General features: G+C 34.8%; 1 protein-coding gene across 1 annotated transcript in view; it reads right to left on the bottom strand.

Moving 5' to 3' along the window:
- The window catches only part of PTPRD (protein tyrosine phosphatase receptor type D), a 488,669-nt gene that overhangs the window by 70,882 nt on the left and 399,355 nt on the right, over positions 1-18,432 (bottom strand). The window contains exon 28 of the mRNA XM_033122352.1: positions 1,279-1,402. Within this exon, the coding sequence (XP_032978243.1) occupies positions 1,279-1,402 (124 nt within the window). The remainder of the gene's footprint in view (positions 1-1,278; positions 1,403-18,432) is intronic.

Below are 18,432 nucleotides of genomic sequence, written 5' to 3'. Positions count from 1 at the left end.
CAACATCAAAAGTGAAATTGATTGTGAAAATTGTACAAAATATATCTATGCCACATAACAGTTTGATGAAAGGGGCTCCAGGTAAAGGCTTCCTCGAATGCTGAAAGATAGTTCTTGTTCCCCAGAAATGAAAAATAAATGTAATGGTTGCCTTTGGTGCTTACTGGGAAAGCTCTTAAACAAAGTCTCACTTTCAAATTAACTTTGGGCACTAAGAAAGCAAGTAGGACATGACCAGAGTTATGGGATAAAGTGGTGGTCATCAAAGATTTCAGAAGCAGAAAAAAGGGATAGATACTGCAACAAGTGGAGGTGAAAATGTTTGAACTTCAAGGTTTTCAAAAAGACTGGGTCTGAAGCTCATATTATTTAATATTTTATAGAACATCTGGAAGACGGTAAGCAGTAAACTTTTGAGTATGAAAAGGCTACACCGCTCTTCTGGGATGTAGGTGATACGTGACAGTTGTAGGACCAGGTTAGGTGCAATGACAGAGGGGCAGATTTTAAGTGACATTGTAAACTATTTTCTAAGGACAGAAATCCAAGGTGCTACCATGGCCAAAATGACTAACAAAAGGTTGAACATGAACACCTGATTGTTTATAATACACCACGTGAGAGAGATTCAGTATTGGAAAGGGACGAATGGAAAATACTCTCTTCCTGAATCCTTAAGAGAAACTAGGTATTTTTGAGAAGTAATCCTCATCTTTTCAAAGCATTCATTCCCTCTGGAATGTACTCCTTACTACAACTGTGAGAGTGATTACCAAACAGTCCACATTTTATATGTAACAGACATTTCAATGTGCTTAATTTGTATTAATCACTACATCACCAACTCCTAACCTTTAGGTTGCCCCTAGTGGCTATCCAGATTTATTCACTAACAAACAAGCCCCTCACCCATTTTTAAATAACAGTTCAGGGGCATCTTCTAACAATCACCTTTTTGTTTATAATCATCAGCATCTATCAGTAAATGGGCAACCACAACTTGGTTCACTTATATAAACCATCAACTATACTATCAAGTCTTTCACCTCAGATAGTTGCAAGAAGGTAATGAGGGATGCTGTACTATTATATGACGGTGGGGATATTTTGTGCCATGTGTGGTATATTTGTATGAGAAAGGAAAAGTGAGAACAAGCAATGCCTAAAACCTACGTAACTATATACATTGATGGCTGAACACCTAGATAAAACCATATTTTCGTGCACATACTTAAACCCCTGAAAATAAAGGTATAAATAACACTGGTATTTCCTTACCTTCTATTGCTGATAGGAGAACCCGGGAATGATCATATGCAATTACATTTGCATATCTATTCTTTGGTTTGTTTACTTCCAAGTTTGAATGTTCCCATGTGAACTGCTGGCCAGGGTCAATCGACTTTAAAAGAAAAACAGCACACACATACAACATCAATACTGAATAACATCAGATTATAGGCATTTATCACAAGTAACAAACATGATTTAAAAAAAAAAAAAAATTCTGAAGCCACACTTCGTCAAGGTGATCCTAGCTGTGAAGCTGAATATAACCAGAGCAACATGAAATGATTAATCATAGTAAAAAACAGTGATAGTCACCAACATTGATTCAAATGAAAACAAAATCAATATAGATGTTCTGTTAATATTAGAAAGGCAGGTTTATTTATTTTTACTTTTCATTTCCTTCTCTGCTGCTATAGTTTACAAGCTACCTTGGCTCAATATTCCTTCCAGTTCTACGAACATTATTTTATCTTGATTACTCTCCCCTATTCTTTCCTGTCTGGACCTAATCTCACTCCTTAAATTGACTGGTTTTTCTCTGGCTTCATTGGACGCAGGTTTTACTACTCTTTCTTCATCTATTGATGGCAACTTAAAATTTTGTCTGTTTCTCCATTAACACACTATGACCAGTATCACAAGGTAATTTATACAATTCAAACATTTAAGAATAACAGTAAAGAAGGGAGATTATTAAATGTAATAATCACGTTAGTCAGAATATTAATTTATACCCCAATGCAGATAGGATCCAATTGCTTTTCTAGTTATTATGCTTTCCATTTATCATTATATGTTATCATGTTTACAAAGATTGCTTCATTTTATTATTTTAAACTTATTTTCTCTGATTTTTAATGCCTTTAGTTCAAAGTTATTCAATAATCTAAAGTAAATATTTTACAGATATAAAATAATATATAAATTTTTTTTATAATTAAAGTAAAACCATTGTTTTGAAACTGAACCCAGCCTTTGATTATAAAACTCTCGGGGGCTTTTTAATTTCCTGCAATGTTATAGAAATCAAAGTATTTTTTTTATTTTATCATAGGATACTGAAATTTTTTTAAACACTGAAAATTTCATGGTATATGGAAATATAAGTTAAGTAATTACATAAAATTATTTTAAATGTTCAAAATCAAATTTTTAGAAATAATAAATGATAAATTAGATGTACATACAGGTGATTTTTTTTTAAAAAGGCACTATGTTAACATAATTTTTAGCAATGATTTTGGATGCTGGGTGTTTTCCATTCTCTTATGTGTATTTGTAGAACTTGAAAGTAAAACATATCAAATGGCTATTACAATATTAAAGATGCATACATTTTGTGTTAAAGGGATAGAGTTCAGCATAATAATAAAACTAACCAGTATAAAAAGTCAAGCCTTTTCACAGTCATGACTAGCCTTCAACGGCACTAAAACCCTCAGCAGTATAGATTGCAGCCTTTAATTTATTAAGGATTACAAGCCCCTTTTCCTTTCTTAGCCTATGCTAATCTATATATAACTAGTCAATCATTAAAGAGTATTCAGCAAAATAATTATCCATGCCTTCGAGTCTAAAGAAGAGTGTAATTAGAGGTCTTTCTAGTCAGTTCTTAGGAAGCTCATCATGTCCTCTGCAGAATGTACTCCTCTCCAAGTATCCCATGAGCTAAAGGGAGCTGAAACATTCAAATGCCTGGTGGAAGCCTTCAAGTCAACCTTGAACTGTCACAAAAAACAGTTCCATTCAGTGACCAAGACCCGCCTTAAAAATTTCTCAAGTCAGTGATGAATCTACTGTCCCACTGCCACTACCTACATCAGTTGCTTAGCGTCTGGTGTCTAATTGGAATTCCTCTTCTAAACTCTCACTCCAATACATTCTTTTATTTTTAATGAAAGTTAATTGGGGTGACAGTTGTTAGCAAAGTTACATAGATTTCAGGTGTACAATTCTGTAATACATCATCTATATATCACATTGTATGTTCAATACCCAGAGTCAGTTCTCTTTCCATCACCATATATTTGATCCCCTTTACCCTCATCTACCACGCCCCACCCCGCTTACCCTTTTCATACCAAAGTAGTCTTTACTAACCCTTACAGGTTGGGTCCCTGTTTAAGAACTTCCACTAGCTCTGGGTGACCTACAGCTTAAATTCTGAAGTCCACACCCATAGTCTTACATATACATTTTTAGTTATCTTTGCATCTACAAAGATGGTTCAATAAATGGTTCAACAAATTTCTTTTTTTAATGAATTGAATTGATGAATAAATTTTGTTGAAAAAATGTCATAAAAAATCATGGAGTAATTCCTCCATATAACATGGAAGCTAGACAACAGATTACGGAAACTGTAATGTACAATGTGCTAAAACTTTAATACTTGCCATCATATGGCTTAATAATTATGTATGTGACCCTGAAATTACAACTACCATTGATATTCCACTTTGCACTGATGAACATTACTTAGTACATAAGCTTCTTACACATCATTCTCTAAAATATCCTAAGAAACTCCTAAACTTACTGAGGCATAGTCCTTTGGTGGAAGATTTACTCCCTCCGATCGCCTTGTTACTCACCGATGAGTAAAATGACATAAACTTAATTAGACTAATGGAATTGCATCTATCAACTCAAAGACACTGTTAACTCATATCCATTTCCACTCGTGACACATATTCTCAGCCATCTCCATGATTTGAAACCTGTATCGAAGAGTTTGTGAAAGTTGACATAAGTGGAACCATTTTAGAGCAGAGCCAGAACAGGCTTTCCAGAGGGACTGCCTTGTATATCCTGTTTTCCAAACCTCTGGACTAGACCAAACCACTTCCTGTTGTAAAGTCAACAGGAAAGTGGACATCCCAATTACAGGGACTAATGATGATGAGCTCTCCATCTGATGACAGAATCAGTAACTAATCACGTATATTCAAGAATAACTCAGCTTGTTAGCACCTATAGGAATTCTTTCTTCTTTTTATGTAATTATTCCTTTCCTTTTTTCATAAAAACACCTTGCCTTCACCCTATAATTGGGACACTGTTAGAGTTTCTGCCTGTATCTATGTTCCTGAATTGCGATTCTTTGATCCCTAATAAATGCTTGTTGCCTCTCATTTTGGCTGTTTCATTTTAGGTTAACAAGTTTAAAATCTGGCAATGGAAACATGAGTTGAATGTCACATATGTTTATGCTTAAAATATGACCCAAGAGAAGAAGACCTATAAGTAACAGGTTAATTATAATAATAGCTGCCAGGTCATTATGCTTCACGTGAAGTAAACTGTTTAATTTTCACAATGTTATGAGGTAGCTATTATTGTTTTCTCTATTTTATAGACAAGGAAATTGAAGTAAAAGAAAGATTAACTCAATAAATCTCACTGAAGGCCTTCTCTGAGGCAGGCACCGTGCTATTTTGTGGTTAAGTAATTTGCTCACACCTCTAGAATCATACATTTGCCCTTAAACCCAGGTTTGTATGATTTCAAAGCCCAGCTAATGATTAATAACTGGAAATGACTAAGCCATGATATTACTTAACTATCCAAAAGACCACTGCAAAATGAAGGAGCCCAACATATGAAATACACCTAAACATAACTATCCTTTATCTCACCAGACCAAATGATATTTCTTCCCAACTGATCATCCTGTGTCATTCCAGGGCAATTATATAAGAAATCAAGTTTTAGAAATGAGGATGGCTTCACATGGATGAGAAAACAGATGGGAAGCAGCTCACATTTATACTCGTTTTACACGGATCAAACAAACATTGATTAAATAATGCTGACTTGTCTTTGCACAACACATACTCATCCATCTGTATCTATCTATCTGACTGAACATTTAACAACACACAGCATAGGTCATTATTTTGGAGCTTGTCAGAATGCTGAGAGCCGTAAATCCAGTAAAGAAGAATAACTACTAGTAGGTAAGGCATAAGAAAATCTTTTATATTTAGAAAAATAATAAAAATGGTTGAGGAAAATCAAATTTCAATTATCCATGTTAATGAGGCAAAGATATCATGGATGAATAGGATCCTAATTCTTAAAACTCACTTTCTAGGCTTTTCTTAGTGCCGATGATGACACAGTTGCTCTGCGTCTTTGTTTTCTGGCTTCTCTTGCTGAGATTCTCTTAAGGAAGAATGAAATAACCAACATGGAGAAAGAGCAACACAGGTCTTGTCTTGAGTTATACAGTTGATTTCCACTTCAACATTGTATTTTTTGGCCAGCCCATCATAATGATGTATCTTCCAATTATAAAGTTAAGCTGAGGTCACCTCCAAAATTATTCAAAAATTTTGAAATAAGCATCCTTGCTCCTAATGGATGCAACTCCTCTCTGCTATTGGTATTAGGTTTTTCTGAGCTTGATTCTCAGATATCTCTACTCATCCTTCTGGCTCTGTTTATCCAAACAACTTTCAGTAGGATATTCCCTCCTTCCCAGCATGTAATCCAAAATTCTACCCTCCTGAGCAGGAATCTTGGCCAGTTCTTCTCTAGTCTCCCCTGAGGGGAATTTTGTATGTTGGAAATAGAGAAAGCTAGATTTATTCAACGAAAACCTGATTAGAAACCTTTCTTTTAAAAAAGATATGAAATTTATATATTAGATTGTCACAGAACTCATAAACAAGAATTCTATTAATCATCAGGTTTTCCACCCAATCAACTAGGTACTGGGTGGACTTTATGTAGCATCTAAAACTTTACCAAGATGCCAAACCATTTTACATTGCTTCCTTATCTGTACAGTTGGCCACTTGGCACTTGACACACACACCCTCCCCTCTCACCATAGCTGTTGACTGAATCATCCTAATGTTAACAGTTTATCTTCAGCTTAATAGCAATAGCTTTCCTTTACAGAGGAAACAAAATGTCCAAATAGAAAGAAAATCCCCCTGTGACTTGAAGAAAGGGAAAACTTCAAGTAGACACTTGCTAATGTCAACTACTTTGTACTTATGTAGTCTTTATACTTGATAGTCTGAAAGTTCTAATTCTTTTTTTTTTAAATCAACTAGAACTTTGTCTTCAAATAAGTAAGTGGGGGGAAAAAAGCTACATATAACTGATGGATGTGTAATCTTGTATTGTATTCTTGATACAAAGCCAGAATTAAAATATAAGTATTTATATCCAATAGTTGTAATAACTAACACTTATGTAACATTTACTGTGTTTTCTTTGTGCTTCACATGTATTAACTTATTTTATGTTACGAAAGCCCTAGCAGTAGTTACCATTATTATCACAATTCTGTAGAGGAAGAAACTGAGGTGCAGGGAAGTTAAATAACTCTCTCGGGGTCAAAAAGCTAGTAAGTGGAGAAGCCAGGTTTGAGGAGACCAGGCAGTGGGTACCCCAAGTCTGAGAGCCTAACTGCCATGCTATATTTCCTCTCTGACCAAGTTGGACAAGATTCCTTGTTTGTCTCACACAAGCCTTTCAATTGTTCTCTTAAAACACAACACAAGGAAGGCTGAGAACAAAAATCTTGATGAACTCAAAACAAGAGAATGTTCAAAAATTTGTACATTGGCTTATAGTCATTGAGTAAAATTACATCCTGATATGACTGTGACCTTTTTGATAATGCTGAAGTCATCATCCTAAAGCAAAGACCCTTAAATATGGTTCTGCAAAATTTCAACTTCTCTATGCAGAAGAAAAAATATAATGCACATGTGCAAAACATCACACAATACCAGTTGCTTTGTATTCCACTTCCTCTTGCCCCACCAAGATAAAAACCTCAAAATATTCCCTTTAGAAATTCATCAAAGAGAAACCACACAAAAAAGATACATCCTGTGTTTTTGTGTGTGTGTTAAAACAACTGACAGAAATTTAATTATACAGATAGAATAGACCATCTACTTGACTAGCCAAACTATGGGTCAGACTAACCATCCTTTTTACAGGAAATTGAACTGTCAATGACCTACTCGCCAGAGAAATACTATCTTTCCATGTAATTCCCCACCAGTAGGCTCATTTTGTCGTTAAAGTGGTTTGCCCTCAGATATTCTCAAGTCTTTTCTGAGGTTTAGAAGAACAATCTGCCATTGACTGTATATTTCTGCAATGAAGCCTTTATTTATTCTCTTTTGTTCATATTCTCTCTCCCAGTTTGGAAACGGTAAATTAATATGTATCCATTTGAAAAAGACCTACGTTTGCATAGTTGGGAAGGGCTATATTTTTGCATAATTATCAAAGGCCTGCAATTGGCATAATGAGTACTTTCTTCAAAGAGAAGAGCATGACTTCAGTTGAATTTGATGATGCTTTAAAAACTGGAATGTGAGGATGGGGTGAGTGGAAAGTATGGTGATGAGTGAAGTCTGGCAGTCAGAGCCCAGGGTACTGGCTTTCTCTTTGCTCCTGGTGAGCTTTGGCAGGTCACGTAACTTGGGTCTGTTTGCTCTGTTTCTTTTTGACTATCAGTGTCATCTGAGTGTCAAGTCTGTGCCTTTATTTTCTCTTATCTCCCTTTATCCAATCCGTCATCAAAAATTCCTAAGTCTTTCCTGATAAAAACATGTCTGATCTAGGCTATCACTTGCATCTGAAGGATTGAAATAGTGACTTTTCAAGACTCTCAGTGTTAACTAATGAATGGATGTCACAGTCCTCTATCTTTAATAATAGGAAGATGTACAATTTACAAGTGTACCACACTCATCAAAGGCACCAAAAATTGTTTCAGATATTTTTGTGTACAGTTAAAATTCTTTTCTTCAGATAAATGATAAAATTGCATCAACTTTACATGTTGCCTAATGGTATAATTTGAATATCTGATTATAAACTATCATGTAATAAATGCTTACAGAAAATTACCTGAAGAAACAATTGATTTACTTACGTTATTAGAATTGATAAGGAGAGAAGTAAAAAGGAGAAACTATACTCATAGTTAAGCATTTAGTCATATGAGGTGAGTAAATATTTCCGGAAACCCTCTGATAAACATTATCTTCTAAGTCATATCTTGACACTAAAGATGAATTAGCTTATTTCTCTGAGGATACCATTTACTTCTAGAAGTACATTTAACTTAATTCAATTTACCATGGATTAAAAATCACAAAAAACAATAACAACAACAAACAGTGGATTATTTTCAGCCCAGTAGGACAATGCTACCTGATCTCCAGAATGCAGAATAGCTATTTTACTGCTTTCTATGTGTGACTGTGGAAAAGATTATTTTTGAGAGACTCTGTCAAATAGGAGCTCGAAAAAGAAGATAAAACTTTAAGATGTAAAAATTTAAAAGTCCAGATTTTTTATTATCCTCTTAATATTCCCCAACATTTTCCTGGATGCTACTGATAGGGTTAGAAGTTGATGTTTTTAAAGACTAGAGTTTTGTGGAAAATTGTATTACAAATATAATTCACAGACAAGGATTTCTGATGTTATTTGGAAAAGCAAAAGGAATTAAATTTTTTCCACACAGTTTGGGGCAAAAAAAAAAAAAAAAGTTATAAAATTTTATGAAACTACTTTGACCAAAGAGATAAAGTTGACTAATTTGGTAGAAAGTAATTGCAATGTTTATAAAAAGAATCATGTATAGGTAACAGATAAAGGTACCTATTAAATGTAATTGGTGTGCAGCATTTAACTGAATAATACACAATAGCATCCTTTCTTTTCCATGAATAACAGGGCAGTAGTTTTTGGCACTGAATTAACAAGATGAATGAATGAATTCCTCATCACTCTTTGGAAATGTTGGCACTTCTGTACAGAACCAGAAGTATTACGAGAAATAATATGCATAAAACACCTGAGGCAGCATTATCACTAAAAGAATGGTGGATTTTTTTACTTTCTCCTGCCTCTACTCATTGGCTTGTGTAAGAATTTCCTGATTTAAGACAAACTTAGCAGCCAAGGAACATCTGCTTTATCCGTGATGCTAAGTGTATCTTCTTTGACATTGAACATAAAATTGAGGCAATTACCCAGTTAATTTAGGCAAAATAAAGGTAAAATCTATTTCTGCTCTCCTATATGCTCTGTAATATGTCCATCAGATTCCAAATTGGCAAAGATAACAACAACAACAAAAAGAACACCAGTAACCATGTACATTTCTCACTATTGCCATTTCATTTGATACTAGAGACCTATTCAGAAATCGAGTGCAAAGGTAGAGTCAAAAGAAAAATCAATAAATGAATAGCTTGGTTTCATAATTGTTGTGTGACCAATATTATAATAGCACCCTGTAAACAACACTATAAGGAAAATAGGGAAGTTAAAGTATCAGCTTGGTTTTTGAAAGTTTGATTACATTTGAGTTTTAAGTGATAACGTTAAGTTTTCTTTATCAAATGTAGAAACTTACAACCTAATTTGAAAGCACACTATTTTTTCCCCTATTTTACTTTGCATCTTGTAGACAGGTATATTTTAGGCTTTAAGTATTGCCTTGTCATTTAATAAAAATTTTTTGTTAAATCTTTGTTTCTTCTCCCATATTTATTTTCAGAGATGAGAGGAAAAACATCCGAACATTCAAATTGAAATATGTATGAATACATTTCTGTTAATGTTCAGTCAATGCCTTCCATATCTCTTTCCTGATTCAGAAAAATAAAAATCCTACATTTGAAATGAAATGAGAAAACATGACGCCTCCTCCAAGTCTGCGATAGAATACAGAAAATCCTAAATAATCACTTTAAAAACTCTCCCACCTCATCCCATCCGAAAATGTATTTGGTACAACTATCGAGTTGAAACACATGAGTTTCCATTTGTGCCTTTTTGGCACAGTATATATATACCAAGAACCCCATGCTGTTAATATTATCATTCCTTACAGGAAAGGGAGCAGTACGCCACAATGAATATAGGCTTCTAATTAAAGACGACACACAGGCAGATTATTACTATTTATACCCATAGTGCTCAAGTATCTTAGAAAGTATTTACAATTTAAAGTGTCACGTATACTTTCTTCTTTCTTTCATATGACAAGCAAAGGAAGGCTAGAACAAACAAACACAATCTAGAATTTCAGAGTTTCATTTCTTTCTAAGCTAAAAGATTAATTTCAAAGATTAAATTGTTCTGTTTAAATTGTATAGTGCTTTTATAATGTAAAGTTAAAGATTATTCCAGGTAAAATATATTAGAAAATTGTCAGTACATTGATGATTTTATATATTAGCCCTTCGGAAAAAATTGGAGTTGCCCGAGAATATCACTACAGGGACTGTAATTTATCTGATGTTGTATATTAAGAGCTTAGGATATAGTTGATTTTAAAATGTATTTGTAGAATGAATGACTGAAACACATTACAGGCAGGATATGTGGCAATGATGACTTCTACCTCAGAATGTTAGAACTAGTTAAATAATTTTCCCCTCTGAAGATATGACTGTAAAGTAAACATATATTGGAATAGACCAGTGATATATAAAATCATGTTAAATAAACACAATGGCTCCTAGGCACACACTTGGTTGTAACCTGATTCATGACAAGAGAAAACCTTGACATTGGCACATGTGAAATTCAATCTCAGTGAACACCTGTGACAGACTTTCATACCATGATGTCCAACTTTTGTACATCCTCTCACTATTCTGAAATACTGCTTAGTGGCTGTTTGCCAGGTGATGATTCTATATAAACCATATTACCAAATTAACCACTTTAATGCAGTGGTGGTTTTGCCTTCATTTTCTGGTTCAACAATTGTGCTCAGAGGACTCAAGTCCACCATGCGGTGAGTTTTGGGAAGAGTGGAAGGGCCCTGATCACACAGAAAGATAAAAAGCCCAGAATCAAGTTCTGCTACAGGTTGGGTTTGAGTAAGGGCGGCCTTATATCCCAATTTACATCTGCTGTCCCAGTTTAATTATTAATAGGGCCATCTTTCACTCTCAAAGTGTCCCAGTTTGGACAATAAAAAAAGCTTAGAGCAGGCTCTAACTTCCTCATATCCATTTCTGTATCTGCGGATCTTTGCGAGCTTCATGATACAGTGTCACAACCGTCACAGCCCGGTGAGTAAATATAGGAGGAAAGAGAGAGACAGTGAGGTGGCAGGTTCTGCTAAATACTGAGTTCACTTACACACTCTATCACGTGAACAGATAGGTGGGAAAAAGTAAAGAAAGCAATTTCTGCAGAACAGCACTTGACTCTATTTATCTCCTCTGAGGAAGTCAGAGTGGGCTATTAAAGCCAGAATGAGAGAAGGTGGCTGGCCTCACCCAGGGATTCACCCTTGTTCACTTTTCTATGGCGTTGCATAGAAGAGAGAAAAAAACACGAGAACAGAACATGGGATTCTTTTTACCCTGCTCTCTATTAAACCAGCAATTTAGCCTATTCAGATTGTAACTTTATTCCTTCTTCTGGAGCAGGGTGGAGGATGGGAGGAACGTGGTGGTGCATAAGCCGGGGATGTGCGTTCAATTGCGAAGGACAAGAACAATGTTAAAGAACTGATTTTATACATTCATCGCTCTACAGAAATGATTTTTAATATTTTGTGTCTAACATATTTTATAGTATTTAAAAGCTATTATTGAAAAATTAGGTATAATTATGCTATCATTTATTTTTTAGTTGCTCTAAAAAATGGGACCACAGACTTATTCTACTGCCTATTACACAATTAAACCATCATACGTCTTCAAACGTAATATGTTCTAAAAGATTAGAACATATATTAACACTTCTTTAAAAAATCTACCTGCAATGATATGTCTAAAGGAAGGAGAAGAGAAAGTAAGTCAAAGACAAATAGGAAATAGAGGCTCAGAGAGGACAATTACCATGATTATCTGGTCCTCTCAGAAAGATGGCGGCATCCAGTCATCACAGCTTGGTGGAATGGCCCTTAAGATCATTCAACTAGTGAAAGAGAGATCCTCAGAACACAATTACCTCGCAAGTTTACCCTGATCCTTTAAAACTAAGGATCAGGCTCTGGAGTAAAGTGACCTTATCAAGATACTTTCATGGTCTGGAGGCCTGGCTGGGAGTCACTTTGCCTTCTGCATCTGATTCACATTCACCACACTACCTTCATCAAACTCAGCTCGTCACTGATCCATCATCTCCTAGGGTCAGACTTCGGACATACTGTCATGCATAAACTCTGCCTAAAAGCCTTACAAGTTTTCACCATGTCTTTCTCCTGGACAAATGTCTAGGACAGTCATTATAGAATCATTCGTAACACTTGGAAAAAAGTAGGAAACAGCCTTAATATATTATAATAGGAGACTGGTTAAATGACTTCTAGAATGAAAAAAAAAATGAAGCTATTGAAACTACTATGTATCTACTGACATAAAGATGTCCACTTTCACTTTTAAGTAAAAGAAAAAGATTATAAAACAATACTATTGTTAAAATATCTACACACACAGACACACCATGCATCTATATACATGTATAATACATAAATAAATGCATTATAAATGTAAATATATATAAATATAAATAGATAGATGACAGATACACAATAGATTTTTCTTTCTCTAACCTAAACAAAAATAGTATTGAGAGTAATCAGGTTAAATTACTTATGATTTTCATGATAATGATGATAATGATTAATACATCATTATTATACATTCAACCTCAATATAATTCTTAAAACAAATTTAGGTAGAGACAGTTATCTCCATATTATAAATAAAGGAATTGAGGCTTAGAGGAATTAAGACACTTTCCTAAGTTACCCTGGTAGTCCACAAAGTAGTGAAGCTGAAATATGAATCCAGAGTTTTCTGACTTTGAAGTCTGAGCTCTTAACTACACTCTAATGAACATATGTGTGTATATACATTATAACTTCAAATTTACTACCATAAAGTTAAATTCTTTATTTCAAAACTACGGACAGTAAGGGAAACAGATTAAATACCAGATGTCTCTGTCAGTGTGGTTTAATGATAAATTCATCTCAGTACTTTTCACTTCCAAATGTTTTTGAAGATGAAAGACTTGATATAGCTTTCTATAGTATCAAATTTGAACACGATTCTTATCAAATTAAAAAGAGTGAGATCTTGAGTATAATCTTTACCCTATATAATTAGAAACAAAGACACAGGATTTCAATCTCTCTCATCTCTACCCTCCCAACCACACCCCCTTCTCCTTCTCTCTCCCTCTCCCTCTCAAAGCCGACCCCCATCCCCCATGCACAAAATGTGAAGGCAAAGAGAGAAAGCTGATACACCTGCATTCCTTAGACCTGAATAGCTACAATGGAACAAAGGGTAGAGCAGTATTGGCAAAAACTACTGAGAATGGTGAGAGACTAATAACTCATGAATAACAAGTCTGCACAGTTTTAATGACTATTCTAATGGTTTAATGGATGGCACTTTAATAGGATTTCTAGTACAATCCTGAAAGCTTGTCTTCAACAAATCTGTCATTAACAAAGAACTGCATTGCTCTGCCACATAACCATAATATACTGAATCTGAACACACACAAAAATACGGCAGTTGTCATCCTATATTACCATTCTCCTCTCAAGTAGTCTGTTAACTATTGTGAGAGAGACAGCTACATGCCTCAAATGTAGGTTGCCAGTGAAAGAGGTGCATTTATACTGAGTATGCAGTAGAAATTAAACAAAATACAGCAGAAAGCTCACAATTGTCATATAATGCATATGAGGACAAAAGTACAAACAGTAACTGAAATCCAAACACATTGTGAACATTGAAACTTGAAAGATTCAGTGGAGTTCTCTTTGAAATAGCTATGGAATTTTTGGGGTGATTAGTTTATGAATCCCTATAGCACTGATTCTACATTTGTGTCATATTATTTTATAGTCTTGTTTCCTATATTGAATTAAAGTTTTTTACAGTAGGAATTGCCATGTTGTGTTCCTCAGTGTGCACACCAGCTGGATATATATGTTGAATTGGTTTTAACCCGTCCTCGTGAATAATCCTAAATGCCAGCATTTGGCTCTGTTTTTCTCTGTCCATGTCAGAGGTTCTCAATTCTGACTCTTCACTTTGGAATACCTCTTGTCTGGAGAACACTTTCTTATCCTTTGTTTTTCTAAATCCTACTTTTCTTTCACAGTTCAGCTCAAATCCCACTGTCCCAATCTGCTCCTGTTTACAAAGCTATATCACACACTTTCCCATACACCTACCACCATACATTACTGCATGGACCATCTTATGTTCAGCTTTGTAGCATTTCCTCTTTTAAAATTGTTTAAATTCATTTTTATAACATATTTTCCTTTGCTATTCCTTTATTCCCCAACTCTATTGTAAATTCCTGAACAAAATACAATATACTATATATCTTTGTAGTCTATAAAATGGCTAGCCCAGTCCAGGCACAAGTAACAATATTGATACAATTTTAATAACATCAGATTGCTGTCTCAATTGCTGCATTGTCTTCTGAAGTAGGGAACTACTTTTTTTTGTAATTACACTTTCACCGCCAGGTTTATAATGCTGAGTCTTAAAATGTATACAAATATTTTGAACCTGAAGGCAACAGAGTGATGCATTCTTCAGAATATCTTCCCCAACGATGCTCATAGATGTAAATTCACTGACTTTACAACAATCTATGTTGATTATCAAGACAACTGTAAATACACATTGGTTAAGCAATAGTCCACTAAAATTGCACAAATTCAACAAGACCTAGAGTATGTTAAAGGAATAAAAATATCCCTTCTCAGATTCAGTGTGGAAAAAGTTGAACTGACATATCCTTCCTAAGGGATCAAAGTGTATCTATTTACAAGTAATGTTACTATGAAATTGTCTCCCTTTTTCAAAATTGAAAGTATCATCAATCAAACCATTCAATAAAAGTAAGTAGAATTTTATGCTGGAAAAGGAAAATCACTATATTTGAGTTCATTTAAAATACTCCTTGTTTATTAAGAAAAAAATAGATGTAGACTCTGTTCTTTATCACACAGCGTTAAGTCTTATTTACTCCAATTTGAGGGTATGCATTGATAGTTTAACAAGACAGTAAACAAAACACAAAGAGGCTAAACAGTCTTATAAATAGCAATATTTGTAAAGTAACAAACATAAGGAACATATTCTATTAAATGGACCCTTTTTTACCACTAGAGATATAAAATACAGGTAGGTTACCTCAGCCAATGACTTATAAGTGAAGAAGAGAAAGAGATCTATATTATACTCTATCAACTCCTTATTTTTTTCTGGAGGTAAATATTTCATCTAGTTAGGGCAATTTTGGTTGACAATACAACACAAAATTCTATGCCTGATAACTGTTCCCAAACCTTAGAGAAACGTCAAGTTCTGCCACGAAAACATAAAAAAGAACAAATGCTGCTCCAGAATCTTACTTAACATATATTCAAGTAACACATTATGCGACGAGAAATACAAGTTTTCTCTAAAAGGGGTCCCAAAACCTAAGAGTCTGAAGCATTTGTTTTTCTGTCCAAGAAATTAGCCAATACAGACTTTGAAGAACAGATTTCAGATAGCTGCTAGCACTCTAATCGGAGTCCCAAATCTCCAAATTTATTGAATGTTAGAAAACAAAATAAAACAAAACAAAACAAAACATCCTGTCACCCTTCACATAGTGGATCTAATATAGAAAAAAATCCAAGTCATATTACGTTGGAATAAAACTCAAAGCTGTATGAGATCAGAATCCCGACAAAATCCAGTTATTGCAGCTCTGGCCTACAGTTTAGCTACAACTCTGAAGGAATCTTTAGACTTAGAATTCAAGGGCAAGGATTATGTATTATTCATCTTTGTACCCCCTGAGTCTAGCAAAGTACCTGGCACATAGTAAGAACTTGGTAAATGTCCGTTGTATGAAATGAACTGACTATAAAGAGGAAAAGGGAAAAGAAAAAAAAAAAAGACCTATAAAGAAGCAGGCATTCATGTTCTTGGACATATTTTTAGAGGCAGCCAATATTTTTAGAATTGGTCTTCCATTGTTCTTAAGGATATTTGGAACACATGAGGAGCTTTGTTTCACAGAATTCATTTGTTTATTCTCTAACGAAAATTATAATCCTTGGTCTGTGGCATCACAATCGGTTGCTGTGGGAATGATTATAGATCAAAAACAAAAAGATTATATCCCTTTTCAAGAGCAAATGAGTAGCAAGAGCAGATGAAGTCTTAAGGAAACAAAGACATTCTTTTCATGCAAATATTTTAATGATAAAACTGCAGAGAGATAAATACTGAAACTACTAGTCTTTGTGAAACTTGCTGGCAGATTTTCAGCTTTGAGGAAAGATGATTTTTTCCCCCCAGAGTTGGCCTTGGAACATGAATAGTTCGGATCATTTTTCTTTACAGACACTGGGAGAGTAGAAAAAAGGAGTTCTGTATCCAGTGTTCTTATGCTGCTTTATTTCAGGCAGGGGACTGAATGTCTTCCCTCTCTGGGTCATAGTCACCGTCAGAGAGGTTGATCTCCCCCACTGTCCTAATAATACATTGTCCAAGGGAGGTCTGCCAGGGAAAGCCAAAGGTGGATTATCCACATAGATAGAAGATCATTACCCATGAAGTTGCTGCTCTTCTGTCCCCACAGGCCCTCTGCTGCAGTAATATTATAACCCAATGAACCACCTTTGTTCATGACTGGATAAATGATGTCCATCTTGATATCACACGACTATGCTTTGTGACGTGGGAGATACACAGAGTAAAAAGGCTCCTGTTTCATTTTAAAAACTTATTCCTGTATATAAATCTAGAAATATTGACCACACTGTTCACAGGGATGGCCCATTTAACAGGATCCTTTCCCCTACCTGAAGAAGCTTCAATTCTAGTGGAAGATACACAAGTAAAACGATGAAAACTGCAGTGCCATGAGATATCATGGATTCAGCCACAGCAAAGAGTAATCAAATCTGCCATGTGCACAGCGACGGGCATCTGTCCCCTAATATTGGCCCTCTACAATCATGCTTCCTCCAGATGCTGACACTAAGCATTGTCTAACAACTCCACCATGCCATTCGCTCCCTCCATCACATTTAAAAGCAATGCAAACAAAAGAAATATAAATCTCCACCAAAATGTAGGAAAGAAAAAAGCTTAATGGTCTCCTTGAGTTTTTATGATATACCCATTTGATATTCAAATATAAAGTATATCCATGGAATTGTACCCTTTAAAATAATGAATTGTATAATAACTTGTTTTATAGCTCAATAATGAAATGTTAAAGAAAAATACATAAAATATGTCATGTAAAATGTTTTGCCATAAACCATTTTGTTTATTTCAATAAATAAAAAATCACCTCTTATGGCAATCCTTGATATAACTACCTAAATTTCTGGTACTGTTTGTAATTTGGGTTCTCATATAGAAAGCAAAACTTCTGTGATGTTTCCTGTTACCTTGATTTTAAGATGTACTGCTACAGTTTTATTTGCAGAAAACATCTCCCTTTATTCATTAGTTTGTTTTGACGTAGAGAGCTTACCTAGAAAACATCAGCTGTTGCATAACTTTAGATGTGAAACTGGCTGAGTGGCTTTAGCCACACCCTTTAAGCTCCCTGAAAATGTCTTCTGTTCAGTAAAACAACATGGGTGGACTAGATTAGAAAATTTTAGGAATCCTCAAATATAACTCCATAGTGGAAACTTTATGACACTGATTCAAACCTCTGAAACTTTGGGAAAGTTTCTATTAATTTTTAAGGTAATGGGAGAATCCTTGAGCTGTGACAGGAAGGATCAATATGGAAGGAATAGAAAAGGAAAGAAAAAGGAAATCAATGTCCAGTTGCACAGCAACACCTACCGACTCTGATGCTTAGACTGAACATTTGTATTCTCCTAGTGTCTCAATTGATGACAAGAAGGTCAATTAATTACTGTGGTAGAAAAGGAGACCAAGTTCTCCTACCTTTGCTAATGCAGCACCTTAACTGACCTTAATACAAAGGGAGGCAGCACTTCACTGTTCATTAACTATGCTAATTATGGTTTCTCAATCACTTCAGCTGCATCTGCACTCCTGAGTTGAAGAACACCCATTGAAGAGATCCAACCTAAGCCTTCAGGGTGGGGGT

Source organism: Rhinolophus ferrumequinum, chromosome 12, assembly GCF_004115265.2.
Source record: "Rhinolophus ferrumequinum isolate MPI-CBG mRhiFer1 chromosome 12, mRhiFer1_v1.p, whole genome shotgun sequence".
Lineage (NCBI taxonomy): Eukaryota > Metazoa > Chordata > Mammalia > Chiroptera > Rhinolophidae > Rhinolophus > Rhinolophus ferrumequinum.
This window is presented reverse-complemented; position numbering and strand designations above follow the sequence as displayed.